The 18307-nt window shown below is 35.6% G+C and overlaps 3 protein-coding genes and 1 long non-coding RNA gene across 7 annotated transcripts; 3 read left to right on the top strand and 1 right to left on the bottom strand.

Moving 5' to 3' along the window:
* The first annotated feature begins 50 nt into the window (after positions 1 to 50).
* On the top strand, positions 51 to 9865 carry LOC133877306 (uncharacterized). 4 transcript variants are annotated; one of them, XR_009901730.1, is made up of 6 exons: positions 51 to 272; positions 2261 to 2391; positions 3122 to 3329; positions 4185 to 4312; positions 7981 to 8521; positions 9177 to 9865. It is a non-coding gene; the product is annotated as an uncharacterized LOC133877306 (long non-coding RNA). The 4 variants fall into 4 exon arrangements; XR_009901731.1 differs by having other exon boundaries at positions 52 to 272; positions 3134 to 3329; XR_009901729.1 differs by lacking the exon at positions 3122 to 3329 and having other exon boundaries at positions 74 to 272.
* On the bottom strand, positions 7646 to 9532 carry LOC133877305 (transcription repressor MYB5-like). Its single transcript, XM_062315559.1, has 2 exons — positions 9186 to 9532; positions 7646 to 8591 (listed from the first exon to the last, which is right to left on the bottom strand). Exons 1-2 carry the CDS (start codon positions 9530 to 9532, stop codon positions 7916 to 7918), a joined length of 1023 nt encoding a protein of 340 aa, XP_062171543.1. The 3' UTR covers positions 7646 to 7915.
* A 3565-nt stretch (positions 9866 to 13430) lies between the features above and the next one.
* Positions 13431 to 15486, top strand: LOC133877625 (uncharacterized). Its single transcript, XM_062316014.1, has 2 exons — positions 13431 to 15041; positions 15130 to 15486. Exons 1-2 carry the CDS (start codon positions 13431 to 13433, stop codon positions 15484 to 15486), a joined length of 1968 nt encoding a protein of 655 aa, XP_062171998.1.
* A 15-nt stretch (positions 15487 to 15501) lies between these two features.
* LOC133877623 (uncharacterized) lies at positions 15502 to 16604 on the top strand. Its single transcript, XM_062316009.1, has 2 exons — positions 15502 to 15930; positions 16197 to 16604. Exons 1-2 carry the CDS (start codon positions 15502 to 15504, stop codon positions 16602 to 16604), a joined length of 837 nt encoding a protein of 278 aa, XP_062171993.1.
* The last annotated feature ends 1703 nt before the right edge of the window (positions 16605 to 18307 follow it).

Below are 18307 nucleotides of genomic sequence, written 5' to 3'. Positions count from 1 at the left end.
GATATGGACTACACGTGTCCAATTCAGCCTGGGAAAAACATGGGGCATGTATATAAGTCAGGCTGCGGTATATTAATGAAAAAGAATTCTCTACTCTTCTGATACATACATACATGAAGCTTTCTTTATTCAGTCTCTCCTCCCTTCATATATACCTTTTCTTTGTTTACTTTTGAGCTCAACTTGGTTAGATTTCCATGACCCCATTTGATCATTGGGAGTTCATAGAGCACTGCATTATCTGAAAAGAGCTCAAAGAAGGTCTCCTGCAGGTAACTCAATCATACCCTCAAAGCTTTTCCTTCCTATTCCTCTTCTTTTCCATGGTTCTTAACTCTTAAGCATGAAAATAGTTCTTCTTCTTTTTCTCTTTTCTTGCTTGGTTATCCACGTTTGTGGGTGTTAAAATTGCCTTCTTCTCTGAGTAAATTTGTTTCTGTAATGTGTTTCTGCATGTCGTTTCTCTTATATATATATTATACACACAAAAGCAAAACGTTCCCTCAATGTGTTGAAACTTCAGATAAGTTAATGCATCAAATAGAAAGAAGCAAGAACACCCCTCTAAATCTCTTACCTCTAACCAAAGACTGGAATCAAACCCACCAATGTTTTTGGTTGTAGCAGAAGTTTGAGGTTCATACATGCATTGCTGTAGGAAAATACATAGAAACTTAATTTGTGCATGAAGACTTATTCTCTGCCTCTCTTTTTGTTTTTGTTAGCTTTTTGTAAAGCCCATGTTGTTTTAGCTTTTGGAATACTGAGAAGACCTGGAAGGGTAGTTTTAGGTGCATTTTCCAACATTTTCCTACTGGGTGAGTACAAAATTCTAGAAAATCATATTAAATCCAGCACCAAAAAAAAAATAATATCCATACTATTATTGTACTCTACTATTGTATTGTTGGGTATTGTTCCATATGCCTTTTCTTAACTGTTCCATATGACTCGGTTAGGATTTGGTTTACGTGCTGTAAAAAAAAACTATAGTATATATGCAACGATCCATATTTAATTCTAAGTTTTTTTTTTTTTTATGAGAAAGCAAGAGAGTAAAATTAAATCCAAATCGTTAAAACACTTAACCAAAATTTTCACTAAAAACATTACTTTAATGTATTAGCACCGCTAATCACAAGAGAGCACCCCATCAATTACAAATTGAGTTACAAAAAATTCTTCTTACTTCATATATTAAATTGGAATTCGTCTTTAAAACATGTGATTTGCACATTCATTTTTCATATGATTAACTAAGCAAGTCAGATAACAGTTTAATAGATTAAGAAGAAAATTGTGTCCCTTAAAAATGATGTTTACAAAAAAAAAAAAAAAAAAAAAAAAAAAAAAAATTGTTTGTTGGAACCCCTGAAAGAACTTGGTAACATGGTTTTGAGTAAAATATGTACGGAAAAAAAATTAAATAACAAAAAAGTCAAACAAGTTGTTACACAACCTACTTAGTTTGTCTGCAACAAGTCAACCATCTACCAATCAGATGGTTTATGCAAGACTGGTAGTTTGAGTTGAGGGTCAGATATGAGTCCAAGGATGTTTGGTCAAATATATGACTGTTCTCAACCGTTAGATTACAAAACCACAAAAACTTTTGTCCCTTGATGAAAAGCAACAAAAACTTTTTTTGTCATATATATTTTAATTTTGGTAAGGTTGTCAGACAAATTATGAGAGAGGCCTGCGCGTAAGCATTCATGGCTGATCATTAAATATTAACTTATTTTAGGGCTTAATTCTTGCAGCTATACTCTATAACTTTACTGGTCATTAAATATTAACTTATTTTAGGGTTTAATTCTTCTGGTTATACTTTGAGTCATTCGGATGAAGATCTCCGATAATTGGTCGTTTGAATTGCGTATAATTCAAACAGAAAATTTGTAAGGTTCATCTACCCTAACAAGTTAGCCCTAGACCCCCTTAATTGTTTGGGTCAAGTGGGTTTTGCAACCTTTTTTTTTTCTATGAAATTGCTTGAATTGCATGCTATTCAGACAGCCTCGTGAGAAACTTAATTGGATTCGTCAAGTCTCAAGGACTGTTTTTCTATGGAGCAACTAATCAAAGGTTGAATTCAAATAAAAATATGGGAGCTTAATAGTTCTTGACTGTTAGTTTTGTGGCTTAGTTGGGAAAAAAAAAAAATTAGTTGTATATATAGAGAGATGTGAAGTTGCGAGGCTAATTAATTCTGTTTCTCTCTTTTTCCCAATTCCCTTAAATAATTGCTTGCTTTTAGGGAAAAGTAAGGAAAGTGGGTGTTCATCAAGAATGAAACTTTACCATGGCTTGGTTGCTGGAAGAAATATAGGAACTGGATTGAAACAAATAATTTTCAATCTTCTCTTCTTCAATATTCTTCTAAAAAGGGTGAGTAAAACTTGTTTCACTGTCTTTTTCTTTTTTATTTTCCGCTTAAGTAAAGCTCTTCACACTTATTTTACTCCGGCGAATGTCGTTTGTTTTCTTTTATTTTTTTGTTGGAAGAACTTCACTTAACAGTCATTGGTTAGAATTTTTCGTTAAATCCTATCAAAATTTCTAAAATACCCTAGTGTTTATATGTTTAAAAAATAAAATAATTTTTTTTTCAAAGATTAAGGCATGGGTATTTTTGCAAATTCCGTTCAATTATAACCAACACTTTAAATTTGTCAAAAATGGTGTTTTAAAATTTTTGATAGGATTTAACGAAAAGTTCTAATGAAATACTGAGATTGAAATTTTCTGAAAAATAGATACCCTAAATTGAGATATTTTGGAGTTCAAGTAGCTTCTTTAAATAAGGATGAAAGTTCAATACCCTTAAATGAAGTTATCCCTTTTTTATTTTAAATGGCTAACTTGAAAAAATTACCTAAAATATAACACGTCAATCGATAAAAAAAATAGTGTAAAAAATAATATTACTCATCTTCCTTTCTTTTTAACTCTTGTCTCACTTTTTAAACTAGTTTAACCTATAATTGTAGGCTTTCACATAGGTACATATAAATTGTTACGTACAATAAACTAAAATTCATCAAAATTACTGATTTTTTCAATTTATTTTACTGGTTGGGCCTGATTTTGCAATTAAATTATGAATTTTGGAGTTGAGGCCTAGTTGAAGTGTTGTTGAAATAGGGCCGTGACTGGGCCCATGCTTGCCGAGGATGATGTGGATTGAGACAGAGGAGTTTTCCTCTTACTGTCGTTGGTGGGTGTGGGCCAGAAAAAGCCCACCCATAGGCTCGCAATCTAAATTGGACTTTCAAGGAGGTTTGGAGTTTTGGGTTTTCGCTTTCTGCCCCAATCCCATCCCAAATGTATGAACCTCAGGCATGTCTTTTTTTTTTTTTCTGTGATTTAACAGTAATTTAATAATTATTTATAACACACAAATTATAGGTACATGTGAAGGGATGCTATGTTTATTTGGAATTGCAACTGAGCTACAAAATTGTAGTTAATAATTAGAGACGAAGCCGGGGGGTCCGGGGCCATGGCTCCTCGGTTTTGTCAATAAATACGCTTGATGCCTATTAAAATTAGGTTTGGTTCTTCATTCATGCTTCGGTCGTTCCCTCTAACAGTTTCATTCTTGTCAATAATAGTTTTATATATGTGCCATGTTTATTTGAAATTGCAACTAAAACACAGCTAGTTTCAAGAGATTGTGTGAATGATAAGGCAATTGGAGGCAAATTCTAGTTGTTTCCAAGAGTGTTGCATGAACACTTGTACCATAATATACCCTAGTACTTTAGATTATTGTACGTACAAACTCTCGTCTAAACTACAGCTAGCTGCTTGTTAGATGATGATAGATAGCTCAATTATTAGCTATTTAGATCAAATAAATCAGCTCATTTTTCAAGCAAATTCTAATAATTTAAATTTTAGTTTAAACCCCTTTGGTCTAGAGACTAATTAGCTTAATTAATTATTAGTAATTGGTTGTATGAATCTTGAGTTTATTTATCGAACTCACAACATCTACTCTAATACCATGCATGTCAAATCATTTAAACTAATAAAAATTGTATATAATTAATATGATAACACTTCGTATATATTCCAATTTTTACTCCCTCTTCATTCATTTTTGGGTTCTATGTATACTTAAAATGCTATGAGCTTTAATTAATTTGTTTAACATTTTACAATTTACTGCTGATTAGGCGTTTCACCATTGTATCACCAAGATGGTTCACCACGTACAACTTATGCACCAATGGAGTTTGGTTCCCAGTAATTTCAATGAAGGATGTAGTCGAGTACTGCACAACTTGGTCATCTGCAGCAAACAGTGAGTGGTTTCCTCCCTGTAGATCTGTTTCAAACTATTTAGTTTAATGTGTGCTTGCATGCATGGCTCAATATTAAAACCCTAAATTACAATTATTTACTTCATATATATATGGTGCATGCAATTAAAATACCAGATCTATGACATAAAAATGCAATATAGAATAATCAAATAGCCTATCTAAAACTCAAAATACTTGAATAAATTGGCAAATTAACCAATTATCATGTTTTGTGGAGATGCTCGATATATATATATGCTTCATAATTTTGTTCCATTCCCTAGTTTGTGTAGATTGCTTGGTAATGGGGATATTGAGTGGATTATATATGTCCTCTCATGCATGCAAGGAGAGCTAGGATCGATATATGTTGTGCCTTTTCAGATTATATATATATATATATATATATCGAAAAGTAGAATCGTGTTAGGATTGTTGAGCCTATGCGATTTAGTGAAAAGTAAAGAGAAAATCGAGAGTAAACAATACATGCACAGAGAATTTATGTGGTTTCACTTACGCTCAACTCACTCCACCTATATAGCCTTTAGAGTAATGCTACACATCATCCCTTTGTCCTCCTTTTGTCACCCCAAAATTGATGTGGCTCTTAAAATCACCATTCGATCAAAATCCAAGAGTGATATATCAAAAATTCAATGGTGATTTTAAGAGCCACATCAATTTTAGGTTGACAAAAGGAGGACAAGAGGGTGATGTGTAGTATTACTCTAGCCTTTATACTAGAGACCAATGTCACTACCTCATTTAGAATACGAACCACCATCTCTAGTACAAGATCATAACTTATACATGCAAGCGCTCTAACGTACTGAAGCCATAAACCTCAACATTCTTCTTTGATTCTAAGTAATTTTAAAGTACTGTGTCGATCTGAACCAATTCTAGTCATACAAAACTGAACAAAGCATTAACCTCAAGTACCACACCTCATGTACATGAAACTATATATATACATATCTCCGAGTCACCTTTAAATATATGCCAGCAATCATGCATGTGTACGTATATATTCTCACTTCAATGCACATTTTCACCTTATTCTTTGCCTTGTAGCGACATGAATTATACCCATGGCCTCCCTATATTCATTACAAATTAAACAAAACATCAAAGATAATTCCCCATGCAATAACATCCATATATATATATACGCCAAGAATCTGAAGATCGAATATAATCTGAATTCTGACACATCGATCTTACATGCATGAAAAGGCAAAAAAGTATATATCTAAAGAACAAAGAAATGTCAAAATTGCCATCCATACCCTAGCTAGTTTCTTATTTTTACACACAAGATCAATAACCACAAGTGAGCAGTCATGCACGCGCGTGAAATGAGTTGGAAGATGAAAAAATTTTAGCCCTTATAGATATACGTACCCTGATTCCTACAACTAACATATACTTCGAGAATGAATTCAGATGAATTGATAATTCGAGTCCTCAATAGGTTGATCATGTGCCTCATTGTGTCAGCAACGTACAGTAGGTTATATATCTAGCTATATATGTCTTTAATTAACACCCTAAAAATTAAATGAATTCTATAAAAAGGAAGCATCAATATTGGCAAAAAAAAATCAGGGACTGGATTCAATGAGAATATAATTAACTAGCTAGAAGAGAGAAATGAAAATTAGACTTGTACTATACTTGGATAAAAGTTTCGTATATATGAAATCTATGGGAAATATATAGCTAGCTAAAGCCCGGCCTCATGTGAACTTTATCGATGGAAACTTAATTCATATAACTTAAAGCTAATTAAGCTCTTAAACTCACTTCTATATATATATATATGTGTGTGTGTCTGTATATATATAATGGAAGTAATATTGATCTTAATTACAGCTTGAGCATATATATGAGGTAGGTATAGTGGTCAAACAGTTTTGAGCCTTTCATTACATGTACTGCACATACATGATACATGCATGTTGCAACCATCCCAACCAACATGAATGTATCCAATTTCATCAAAGACACAAACACCATCTCCTTGATTTTAATTGTATTCTATATATATATATATATATATATATATATAGAACAAACATAAGTTACATCATTCCATAGGGAACTAGTTACACCTCAATACATTTTATATTCTTAGATAGGAATCGTTTTCGCTTTCAAAATAGAGTAATACTAACACTCATTTATCATACTCATTTTACATCAATTAACGTGAAAAATCACTTAAAACACATCACGTCACTAGTCAATGTAAAATATATGTAAAAAGTAGTATTACTCTTCAAAATAATGCATCACATGCAACATTTTGACCATCAAAATTTGCTGAGAACGTCAAATATAACATACAAAATCAATTAGTCAATAAGAATTGCCTTCAAAATCCATATAAGCCTAGTTAACAACTTCTCGAAGAGTATGGGATCGATCAGAGGATCGGATCATTACTAGTTGCATGTCATGAAATATAATGGAAGTTTCTGCAACACTTGCTTAATTGTCAACCTCTAGCTAGCTACTTGCTAGTCACTAAATTTTCAATCCACAGTCACCTAATTGCCCTTCTCATTATATTTTTTTTCATTGCTTTGATAGGTTATCATTTATTTACCCAACCAATTTCTAGACCTAGAATCATAGAGTACGTACAGTTGGGAATTTATGCATTTAAATGAAACAAAAGCTTGATTTATAAGTGATCTGTGGAACTTGCATCCTCCTATATATCTATTTGCTGTGATGTAGGCTTTTCAAGTTAATTTTCATCTATCTCTTTAGCAGATACATGAGTATTTAAGATAATATGGAGAAGAAGAATAGAGAGAAAAAAGAAAGCAAGTAACAAAAATAGAAAGATATGAAGAAGATCGAAATAAATATGGATCACTTTTGTGTGTACTATGATAATCAAACTTGAAGGTATACGTAGCCTTAGATAACAACAGTTGTTAGAAGCATATAACCACCTTCATGGTATATACTACTTGTCAGAGAATATTGCATTAATTGCATGTCAATAATATATTACATCTGATCAGTTTCAAGTGAAATGAAAATTACTCATTTTATAATTCATATTTGATTTTTCAAATCAAATGTTACATATGTTTTATTATACTGTTAGATGCAACAAAATAAAATCTAAACTATGAAATAGATTGATCAATTACATTTCAAATATGAACTACGGAGAGAATCCTGATTGGATCGAAAAGTCTTTGGTATTCTCTTCGATGATTGATGAAGATATTTGATATATGTGGGAGAATTAAAATTTGATACTTCCAATTCCTTGAAATAGAAACATAACAAAATGTAATTCTTTGAGCTTGTGAAATGAAAATATATATACTAACAAACTGAAAACTCATTCAGATGCAATCTATAACATTATTACAAGTACTGTACTCAGTCTGTGCTTTGCCTACAATAACAACAGTACATCACCACACACGTACAACAGCCACGAAAATAAGCTGTGGAATAAGAATAGACAAACATACATAAAATGAAAATAGGACAAACCCTAGACTTTTCATTAACTATATATCCAACTGCATGCATATATTTTCATATCCAATGCAAGCAACATGGAAATTCTATTCAACTCGATTATTAGCCCTCTTAGGGTCATTTTGGTTGAAAGTGGAAGACATGATTGCAGATTCCCAGCCTGCCCCGAGGCCGCCAAAACTCGAAGTAGCGATGGAAATCAAAGGGTCAGACGACACCGGTGCAATCCCAGTACTAGGATGTTGTTGCAGTTGGTGGTGTTGGGCAGCGAAGGCATCATCATTGATCAATGAGTTGAGGAACGAAGAGAAAACATCATCGGAGCAGTAATTCATGTCATCTTCTTCTTCAGTGCTGCTGGGGCCATTATTGTAATTGCCTCTCAAACCCATCCCAGAATTACCATCAGAGTTTGGCAAAGCCGTATAGCCATGGAGTAACTGATGATCATCCAAATTAGAACTTTGGAAGTATCCAATATTTTCCTTGATGGGGATTATTCCACTGTCACTATCAGGAGTCAGCTCTTCTGTAACAACTGGAGAAGCGGGAATATTAGGGTTAGGGTTTGGGATATTGCGATTGGTTTTTGATGAAGAAGCTTTATTGGCATTGGCGGCGCCGGAGGAGTCGGGGTTCAAAGGCTTGTGGGTTCTTGGATCTATGCCTTGGCTGATCAACTTCTTGCTGAGGTGAGTGTTCCAGTAATTCTTTATCTCATTGTCTGTACGTCCAGGAATTCTCCCAGCTATCAACGACCACCTAATTACCCAAAATAGTGCGATTTAGATGCGAAAGAAAGCTGTACGTGTTTGATGTATAGATGTACATGATGACAATGATGATGAATATGATGATATATATATGGTATATATGGTGATGATGATGATGATGATGATGATGATGAAGATGGGGTTTTGAGCTAAATTGATTGTAAGACCTAAAGCAAAAGATGTATACATGGAGAAAACCCAGATGAGAGGGAGAGAAAGAGATTGAAGGCAATTTATAAACCTAATTAAATTGCCAGAAGATTGAGAGAGCTTACAGAGAAAACAGTTAAAAAAAAAAAAAAAAAAAACCAGTGTTAGGTTTTTGAGCTGAAATACAGAAACAGATTCAAATATAGGGAATGAGGGAGAATATATGTATACTGTACAAAACTTACACGAAACCCTAACCCTAGCTAGGTGAAAGAAGAAAAAGAAATGCACAGTGAACCCTAGCTAGCTGAAGTGATCAGTGATCGATACCTTTAGAAGATTTAATGAAAACCCCTAAAGCCAAGTTTTGGGAAAGAGAGGGACAGAGAAGGGAAATGTAAGGAGATATTTATTATTATTGCAGATATATTACCGGTTGCCGAGGAGACGGTGAAGGCGAAGAATGAGATCTTCTTCGTCGGGGGCGATCTGGCCGCGCTTGACGGATGGTCGAAGATAGTTCATCCAGCGGAGGCGGCAGCTCTTGCCGCAGCGTAGCAGCCCGGCTCGCTTGGGAAGGGTCCGCCACCGGCCCTCACCTTCCTTCTTGATGTAATTGGCCAGAAGCTCATCCTCCTCCGGCGTCCACGGCCCTCTCTTCAGCCCCACCTTGCTGCAGCACGGAGTCGTGGTCGTCGACTTGCCTGCAGTGACCGTCGCCGACCCAGACCCACCTCCTGCCTTTGCTGTTGGCGATGACGACGACGATGGGTTCCTCATGTCCTTTGCTTCTCTCTCGCTCTCTATCTCCCTCAAATCTCTTTCTCCGGACAAAATGTCGCGCTTGTCTGTCTATATGATGATGATGATGAGGGTGCCTCTATGTATGTGTTTTAATTTGGTTGCTATATATGATTGGCTTTTTTAGATGGGATATGGGACTAAAAAGACATGGGTGAAGTGTCGTCACTGTAAGAAAATTGCTATCCTCACTCGCCTTGGAAGAGCGTCATCATCACGCATTGTGCCTATTGTCTAGGAGTTTTTGTACGTTAATTGGGAACCTCCTTTGTCTTTTTATGACCATTAAATAAATATTTTAATGATTTTAAATGTTTAAACTTTTTATGTACATAAAAAAAAAAAATATACAATAAAATGCACAATACAAAATATATGGATGAAATTCATATGAGTAGGACTCACCATATGGGTCTCACTCTATATGTCTTCTGTTGTGCAATTTTATTGTACACTAATCACAACTCTAAATTATATTATTTTGCAATAAAGAATAGAGTGGACACTATTTTCTTTTTTTCTTTTTCTTTTTTGAAATATGAAATTATTATTTTAAGAAATATTAAATACATAACAAATAAAAGTTCATTGATGATGTTAGTCTTGAATTAAATTAAATTGTACAAATTAAATGACATTGTATTATATACACAATTAAATATAATAAACTAAAATCTCGCTTAAATTGCACTTACACTATTCAAAGAGTGTGATCCAGCGTATGAAAATTTTGAGCGAGTGAGTGTAGCTTCGTTACGTGCGCGTCGACAGTCATTCTGAAAAAGCAGGTCGAGACAGCATGGATGACGGGAAAATGGTACCCACGTGCCCGGTAAGTTACTCGCGCAGTCGCGCTTTCGAATATTCTTACTAATACAGTGGAAACAGTGCACTGCAATGGCACCCGATCAAAACCCAATCCAAAACTATGGATCAGACTTCAGAGTCACGATCTAGTGCCTTCACAGGCATCCGGCTTACCGTGAGGGTGTCGATATTTGCGGTCTCAGTTAAACGACGTGTTATTACGTGAAGCAGAAAATGTTTTAACTTTCAGTTCCTTTTCACAATAGAGCAGTGATCCTGGCACGATGTGTACAACTGTAGACACGTGGTAGGACTTATATCGTAGGACTAATTTTATGGATCTCATCTCACGTGGCCATTTGTCTACGGAAAATGATAGAAATATTCACAGTATACAACAGCAAGATACAATGAAGTGGAGCCTACACATTAGGCCCCACTCCATTGTGTCTTGGTGTTGTACACCTGTTGTGCACTGTGAGTGCAAGAATCACTCCCCTTTGTCTACATTCATGTATAATATATGTACAAATGTTGTGCAAAAGTCATTTCTCTCTCACAATGAGTTTTTTTTAAGAGTAATGTTTTTTGCACAACTCGAAATTTTTTTTTTAAAATCAACCATTGAATATTTAGGGCTCGCACGTAGAAAAACAAATCCAATAGTTGATCATAAAATAAAATAAAAAATTTTTTTAAAAAAAAATAGTTAAAGTTGTGCAAAAGTTGTATATGAGTTGTGCAGTAATCATTACTCCTCTTTAAATTACATCAAATTGTTATTTTTTGTCGAAAAGTGAATAAAAATGTAGTAAATAGGGAATACAGTCCGTTTGAATTTGAGATTTCAAAAAGTGTGATTTTAAATAACTATTTTAAAAAGTGATTTAAAAAAAAAAAACAATTAAGCATTTGGCAAAATTCTTCGCTTTCAAAAAAACACTCTCTTACCTGCAGTTTGAAAATGCAAATTTTTTGCATTTTCAAATCGCAATTTTTAAAAACGCAGTTCTCAAACGATTTATGTTCTGCGATTTGGTCTAAAATCGCATTTATTGTCTACAAAATCGCAATCTCAAACGCACAATTGAATTGGTTTTTTTTTCTATTAAAAAAAATATTTTCTTTTTTAATTTTTAAAATTTTTGTTTTTTTAATTTGTTTTTTAAAAAATATTTTTTACTTTTTAGTTTTTAGTTTTAGTTTTTTTTCGAACTTATAAGGTCATTTTGTTTTGTTAAAAAAAATATGGTCATTTTTCACATTTTGTTTGTCTTACAGAGGCATTGAATTTTTTGGTATTGAGGGATAAAATCAACATAATTGATAGTTTGAAAGGGACATTGACACTAAAGATGTAGTTTGAGGTGAATATGTGTTATTTTCTTTTCTTTTCTTTTTACCATTTTTTTTTTTTGGCAAAAACAATATTTCTTGATGAAAAATAGTTATTCCTTTTCTTTTTTTTTTCTTTGAGAGAAATAACTATTCCTCGTTTTAAACGAATTATAGGAATGATGCGTAGAAATTGAGGGAGTGGATAGCCGGTATTGGCCCCGGCCCTCCCTCCTCTTTTGATTTTTTTTTTCTTTTGTATTATTATTATAATATATAAATAGCTAATTTCATATATTTGGGCCAAAATAATTAAGCTTCACCCCTGCCTAGGAAAAAAAAAGGCTAGGCCCCTGGCCTTATTATAACAAAAATTATTTTATATCTAAAATTTAAGAGCTCGCTTGAGAGTGAGATTTTTTGAAAACCTACGAATACTAAGAGTATTTGGTTTTTGAAATTATGTTTGTATGATTTAGAAAATTTCAGACAAAATTCTAAAATGTTAAATAAAATCTTAGTAGAATTTGATATTTGAAAAACAACATTTGAAAAAAAAAAAAAATCTCACCCAAATTAAACATGCCATTAAATATTCCAAATCTATCGCGAGGAACAAGGGAAAACTGCAATTTACCCCCCTGATGTTTACACGAATTTTCAATTTTGGCATCAATGTTTAGATTGCTTCAATTGCACCCAAGAAAGTTGAAAAAAATTTCAATCCACCCCCTTCCGTCCAATTGCTCCGTCTGATGAGACAGAAATGGACCCACGTGAGCGGCATGTGACTTATATGCAGATAACCGGACGAAAATACCCTCAAAAAATTGAGCCGTTGTTTTCTAAATTAAAAAAGACCGGTCTTGTGTCCGCTTATGCATTTAAAAATTCAGAAACCACTTTCAAAGGCAAAGTAAAAACCCGAAAAACATCTCCGGAATCAACAACAAATTTTTGATTTAGGATTCCTTTGCGGATTATCATCACCAACGAATTTCAGCCGAAATCGACTTTGGGCTAAGGGTTGTCGTGATTAAACCGACCGAAGTGGGTGTTCGATCAAGGTATGTTCAAATAAAAAGACCCCTCTTTTAAATTTAGGGTTTTGTGCAAAAGTAGGTTACGTCGTTTTTGTGTTATGATATCTTTTAAATTCATTCGATAATTCCTTTATTTTGTCTTGAATGAAGCGAAAGAACCGAACTAAAATGTGCTTAGGGTTCCGTCGTTTTTGGGTTATGAAATCTTTGTTTTATTCAGAAGATGCTTTCAATGATTGGCTTTGTATATTTTTTATTGAGAAGTTGCTTTCTTACTGGGTCCGTGTGTTTTGTTGAATTTCAATTACCTTTGTGGCTTTGTATGATGATGGGACCATGTGCTTTGCTTTTACATGTGCATGATGTGCTGCTTTGTGTTGATTTGGTGTTTAAAAAACTGCAATTTACCCCATGAGGAGAAAATGGTACATGATTATGTCTGTGTGTGTAGTTAGTTGGTGTATTGTCTATTTAAAAAACAACAGTGGTCAGATGAGAAAAATGGTGCCAGTGTGTGAAGTTAGTTGCTGTATTGTGTGTTCAAAAAAGAGTAGTGGTCCCCAAATGAGAAGTTGTGGTTGTGTATATTGGTTGCTGTGTTGTGGTCCCCATATGTCACTTAATGTGTTGTTGGCCTTTATTTAATTTTACAACATGTCACTTACTATGTTTTATTAAATTTACCTCGTAGGATGGCACACAATAAACTAGTGGTTGAGGTCCATTTTGGGGGTAGGTTTGACCGGAGTTTTGGGTGTGAGTATACGGGTGGTGAAGTTGAACTGCACAAAGATAGTGTTGACCTTGATGAACTATCTTTCTTTGAAATTGAAGATATATGTAAGGAATATGGATATAAGTTGGGGGATTTAATGTATTTTAAAGACCCCGTGAAGAGTCTTGCTGATGGGTTGCATTTAATTACTTCAGACCATGATGTGCTGAACCTGTCTGCTTGCCATGATGGGCATGCCATTTTGCAATTATATATTGTGTCTTTTGGGGAAGGAGGAGGTGATGAAGAGGATAGTCAAGATGATAATGAATATGGAGGTAGGGCTGATTTGGATGATCCTTGGTGGAATGATAAGCTTAGTGATACTGAAGACGTATTTGATGTTGGTGTTGATGTTGATAGTTCTGGACCCTCTAATGTACAACATGATAATCCTAGGGTTGAACAAGGTAATGTAGAGGATAATGAAGAGGGTGGTAATGATGAGAATAGTGAAGAGGGTGGTAATGATGAGAATAGTGAAGAGGGTGAAGAGGGTGAAGAGGGTGATGAGAAGTGTGATGAGGGTGGTGATGATGAGAATAGTGAAGAGGGTGGTAATGGTGATAATGAAGATGAAGTTGGTCATGATGACGATGACAATAACTCTGATATGGCTAGAAGTGACATACTTGTCTCACCAGTAGCTAGTGATGAAGAAGTTGAAAATTCTGAGTCAAGAAGGTCTGAGTTCCATGCAGTTGACCGAGAGGATCCAAGTTTGGAAGTTAAGATGAGATTCCCAGATATACAGATATTTAGGGAGGCTGTTAGGGTGTTCAATCTGAAGAGGGGCAAGGACATTACCTTTAAAAAAAATGAGAGAAAAAAGTGTATTGTTGTATGTAAAGAACCAAAGTGTAATTATAGAGTGTATGCTAGACAGGTGGATGATGAAGCTACATTCCAGATAATCAGCCTTCAAGGTAGACATGTGTGTGGCAGGCAATTTAGGAACTCAATTGTAAACTCTACATGGATAGCCGATAAACTGATTGATAAGTTTAGAGTTCAGCCCGACATGCCATTACATGTGATACAGAATGAAGTGAAAGAAAGATGGAAGATAGATGTGAATCCGAGCATGATGTATAGGGTAGGAATCAAGGCTAATAAAAAAATATATGGCAACCATGGGGGTCAATATGCGGCCTTGTGGGACTATTGTGAGACCTTGAAAGCAACCAACCCAGGAAGTTGTGTTGTGATGAAAGTGGATAGGACAGTACCCGAGGCGAATCCAAGGTTTCAAAGACTGTATTGTTCTTTGGCAGCCATGAAGAAGGGCTTTTTGGAAGATTGCAGGCCTGTGATAGGGGTGGATGGGTGTTTCCTTAAAGGGCCATTTAAGGGGCAACTTCTAGCTGCAGTTGGACGCGATGGCAATGATAACATGTATCCGATTGCATATGCCGTAGTTGAAGCTGAGACTAAGGACAGCTGGATCTGGTTTTTGGAAACCCTAGTGTCTGATCTTGGGAACCATGAGCGGCATGGCAGGCCAACATTTATTTCGGATCGACAGAAGGTAAGTCATGGTTAGTGCCCCGTGTGATCTCATTTTATTTTAAAATGTCTAACATTCTTAATCTAATGTTGTGGTTTTTTGATCGTAGGGTCTAATGCCAGCCTTTGATTATGTCATGCCAACCGTCGATCACAGGATTTGTGTAAGGCATCTTTATGCGAACTATAGGGACATTGGGGGGTATAGAGGAATTGCCCTAAAGGAGAAGTTATGGGCTGCAGCTTCTGCATACACTGAAGGGGATTTTCTAAGGGTAATGGGTGAGCTGAAGAGAATGAAGAGTGATGCCCATGAGTACTTGGCCAAAATTGATCCTAGTACATGGTCAAGAGCATGGTTTGCTACGGATTCAAAGTGTGACCTTCTGCAGAATAATATATGTGAGTGTTTTAACTCATACATTCTAAAGGCTCGCAATAAGCCTATCTTGACCATGCTGGAGTAGATACGAAAAAAGTTGATGAGGAGATACCAGGCTAAGAGGGATGGCATTCAAACTTTGACAGGGAAGTTAACTCCTAAAATCCAAAATAAGTTGGATGCAATACGGAATGAATCAATGGACTGTGTTGCCCTATATGTTGGTGATGACATGTTTGAAGTGACTGGTCCAGATGGTAGACAATTTGTAGTCAACATGAGGAGAAAAAGTTGTGGTTGTAGAGTGTGGGAAATGTCTGGAATCCTCTGTGTGCATGCATGTGCTGCTATTCGACATAGTTGTAAGAATGCAGAGGATTATGTTGATGAGTACTTCACTGTGGAGATGTACAAGAAAGCATATGAGCCAGTTATATACCCAATGCCTAGTCAAGAGCAGTGGATACCAACCCAACATGACAAGTTGGAACCCCCAGTATCAAGAGTGGCCCCGGGTAGACCAAAGAAGGTAAGAAAAAGGCAAGTTGATGAACGTAGAGATCCGAAAAATCCAAACAGAATGAGAAAATTTGGTGCTAGGATGAAATGCTCCATGTGTAAGGGCAGAGGGCACAATAAAAGGGCATGTCCAATGAGAAGTACCCAAGCAAGTGTTGTGCTGCCTACCCCACCTCCAGACAGTGTGCGTTTATTAATCTTTATTATCCTTTATTTTTTATTATGTACTATATGCATACTGATAGTCCCACACCTTATTTGACTCATTTGGAACAGACACAAAGTACCACCTCAAGAACTCCTACACAGGCTACAAGAACAAATCTGGTCTCACCGCCTCCACCAGCAAGAACAAATCCAGTCCCACCACCTCCACTAGCAACAACAAATCCGGTCCCACCTCCTCCAAGGAGACGGAAGACACAAAGGGTCGCGGCTATTTTTGGGAAGTCCAAACCGGGTCCCACCACACCTATTGATCTAACTGAGGGTGATAGTGATGAACGAGGTGGCCCTGCAATCCGAGGGGGCCATGCAATTCGAGGTGGCAGTGCGGGAACCAGTGGGACAGCAACTAATCCGGCATCCAAAAGCAAGGGCAAACGTGTGGTGGCCACTGTTGAAAAGGCAATTGAGATTGCTGAAGCGAAGAGGAAGAGAATGAGGCCAGAATGGAAGCGTTAATTAAATATGTGCTTGTATTTAATGCACATGTGCATAATCTGTGTTTGACAATTGGTAGTTATGTGTTTGACAATTGGTAGTTGTGCGTTTGACAGTTGGTAGTTGTGTGTTTGACAGTTGGTGGTTGTGTGTTTGATACAGTACTAAAAATGCAAGATTGGTGGTTGTGTTTGATAGACAGTACTAGCAATGCAGAATTGCTTATTTTTGTGTAATGATTACAATGTGTTTTATGATGTTGGAATGCATTGCAGGTTTTGACATTTGTGTAGTTTTGGAATGCATTGCAGGTTTTGATATTTGTGTGGTTTTGGAATGCATTAACAATATGAACAGGTCAACACTGATTTTGGAGAAATAAATTTTGGGTGTGTCATGCGGTTGATATGGGACAGGGAGAATTATGTAATTACGCTACTTTGAAGAGAATGCTTTAAATTTATCTTTTGGACCCAATTGACAATTATGTGCTTATATACTTCTGATTATTATATCTAATGTTAATTATGTGTATTGGGATCGGCTTAATTTGCTGACCAAATTGTAGCCAATTTATGAAACTAATGAGAAAGGGTTTCGAATGGGCTGTTTGGACAATGAGACTCCATTGAAATTAATCCTTCTTCATTAGCTGCCCAAATCGATTGCAATTCGGTTAGCTAAATTGCAATCATTAGCATTGAATATAATTTTACCTTTTGGGTCCAAATTGTGTGCTTATATACTTGTATTGTTATATCTAATCTGAATTATACGTATCCGGATTGATTACAATTAGTTAAAAATTAAAGACAGTTTAGGCAACTAACAAGAAAGGGACTCGGGGTTCATCGGCCCAAACAAATCGACCCCGTATTTTAAGATGCTCAAGCACATGAACTCCATCAATGATAGTGTGAAAAAGATAATGGGATAAAATTCTGTTACTTTATAAATACAAGCAGCTCCAACTACAAACAATCCCACTTAAATACATGCAATAAGGCAACCAAAATACCACAACACAACTTAGTGCACAAAAAATGGTTCACTTCTAGCTTCTATGGCCCCATAGAAGTGCACAAAAAATGTCTAACAATACAACTCAAGGCAACCTCAAATAACCAACCCTATTGTCCTCCTGGTTTTTGGCTGCATGTCCGAAGAAGAAACACAATGCAAATAAAATCCACGAACACACAAGCATTGTGTGGTAATTCTTCTTCACTGCTTCAAATTTGATCCCCCAAATCTCAATTTCTTTACGGTATTGTGCAATTTCTGCGTTCCTCTCATTGTCAACTTCGGCCTTCACCTTCTCAATCTCTTTCTCCATTTCGGCCTTCACTTTCCCAACTTCTACTTCAACCATGGTTTCACATCGTTTAGTTTCTGCCACCAAACTTTCGTGCCACTCAACCAATCGACCAACAACCCTCTGACCATGTGCACACATTTTGGGATCAACCCACTCAAAGAAACCACAATCTCTGTGGATCTGCAAAACACAACAAATAATGAAAAAATTGCAACTTGTCCAACTTGTCTGGAATGCATTCCAGATTTTGCCACTTTTTAGCACCAACAATCCAACATCGAATGGTATATATGCAAAAAAGCCAGATTTCAAAAGCCGACTATAAAATTGCAAATTTGAACTCCCAAATACAAAATGAAACCCTAAAATCGATCAGAATAAGTACTACTTGCCTTCCAATTTTCAC

This window comes from Alnus glutinosa, chromosome 9 (genome assembly GCF_958979055.1).
Source record: "Alnus glutinosa chromosome 9, dhAlnGlut1.1, whole genome shotgun sequence".
Taxonomy (NCBI): Eukaryota; Viridiplantae; Streptophyta; class Magnoliopsida; order Fagales; family Betulaceae; genus Alnus; species Alnus glutinosa.
This window is presented reverse-complemented; position numbering and strand designations above follow the sequence as displayed.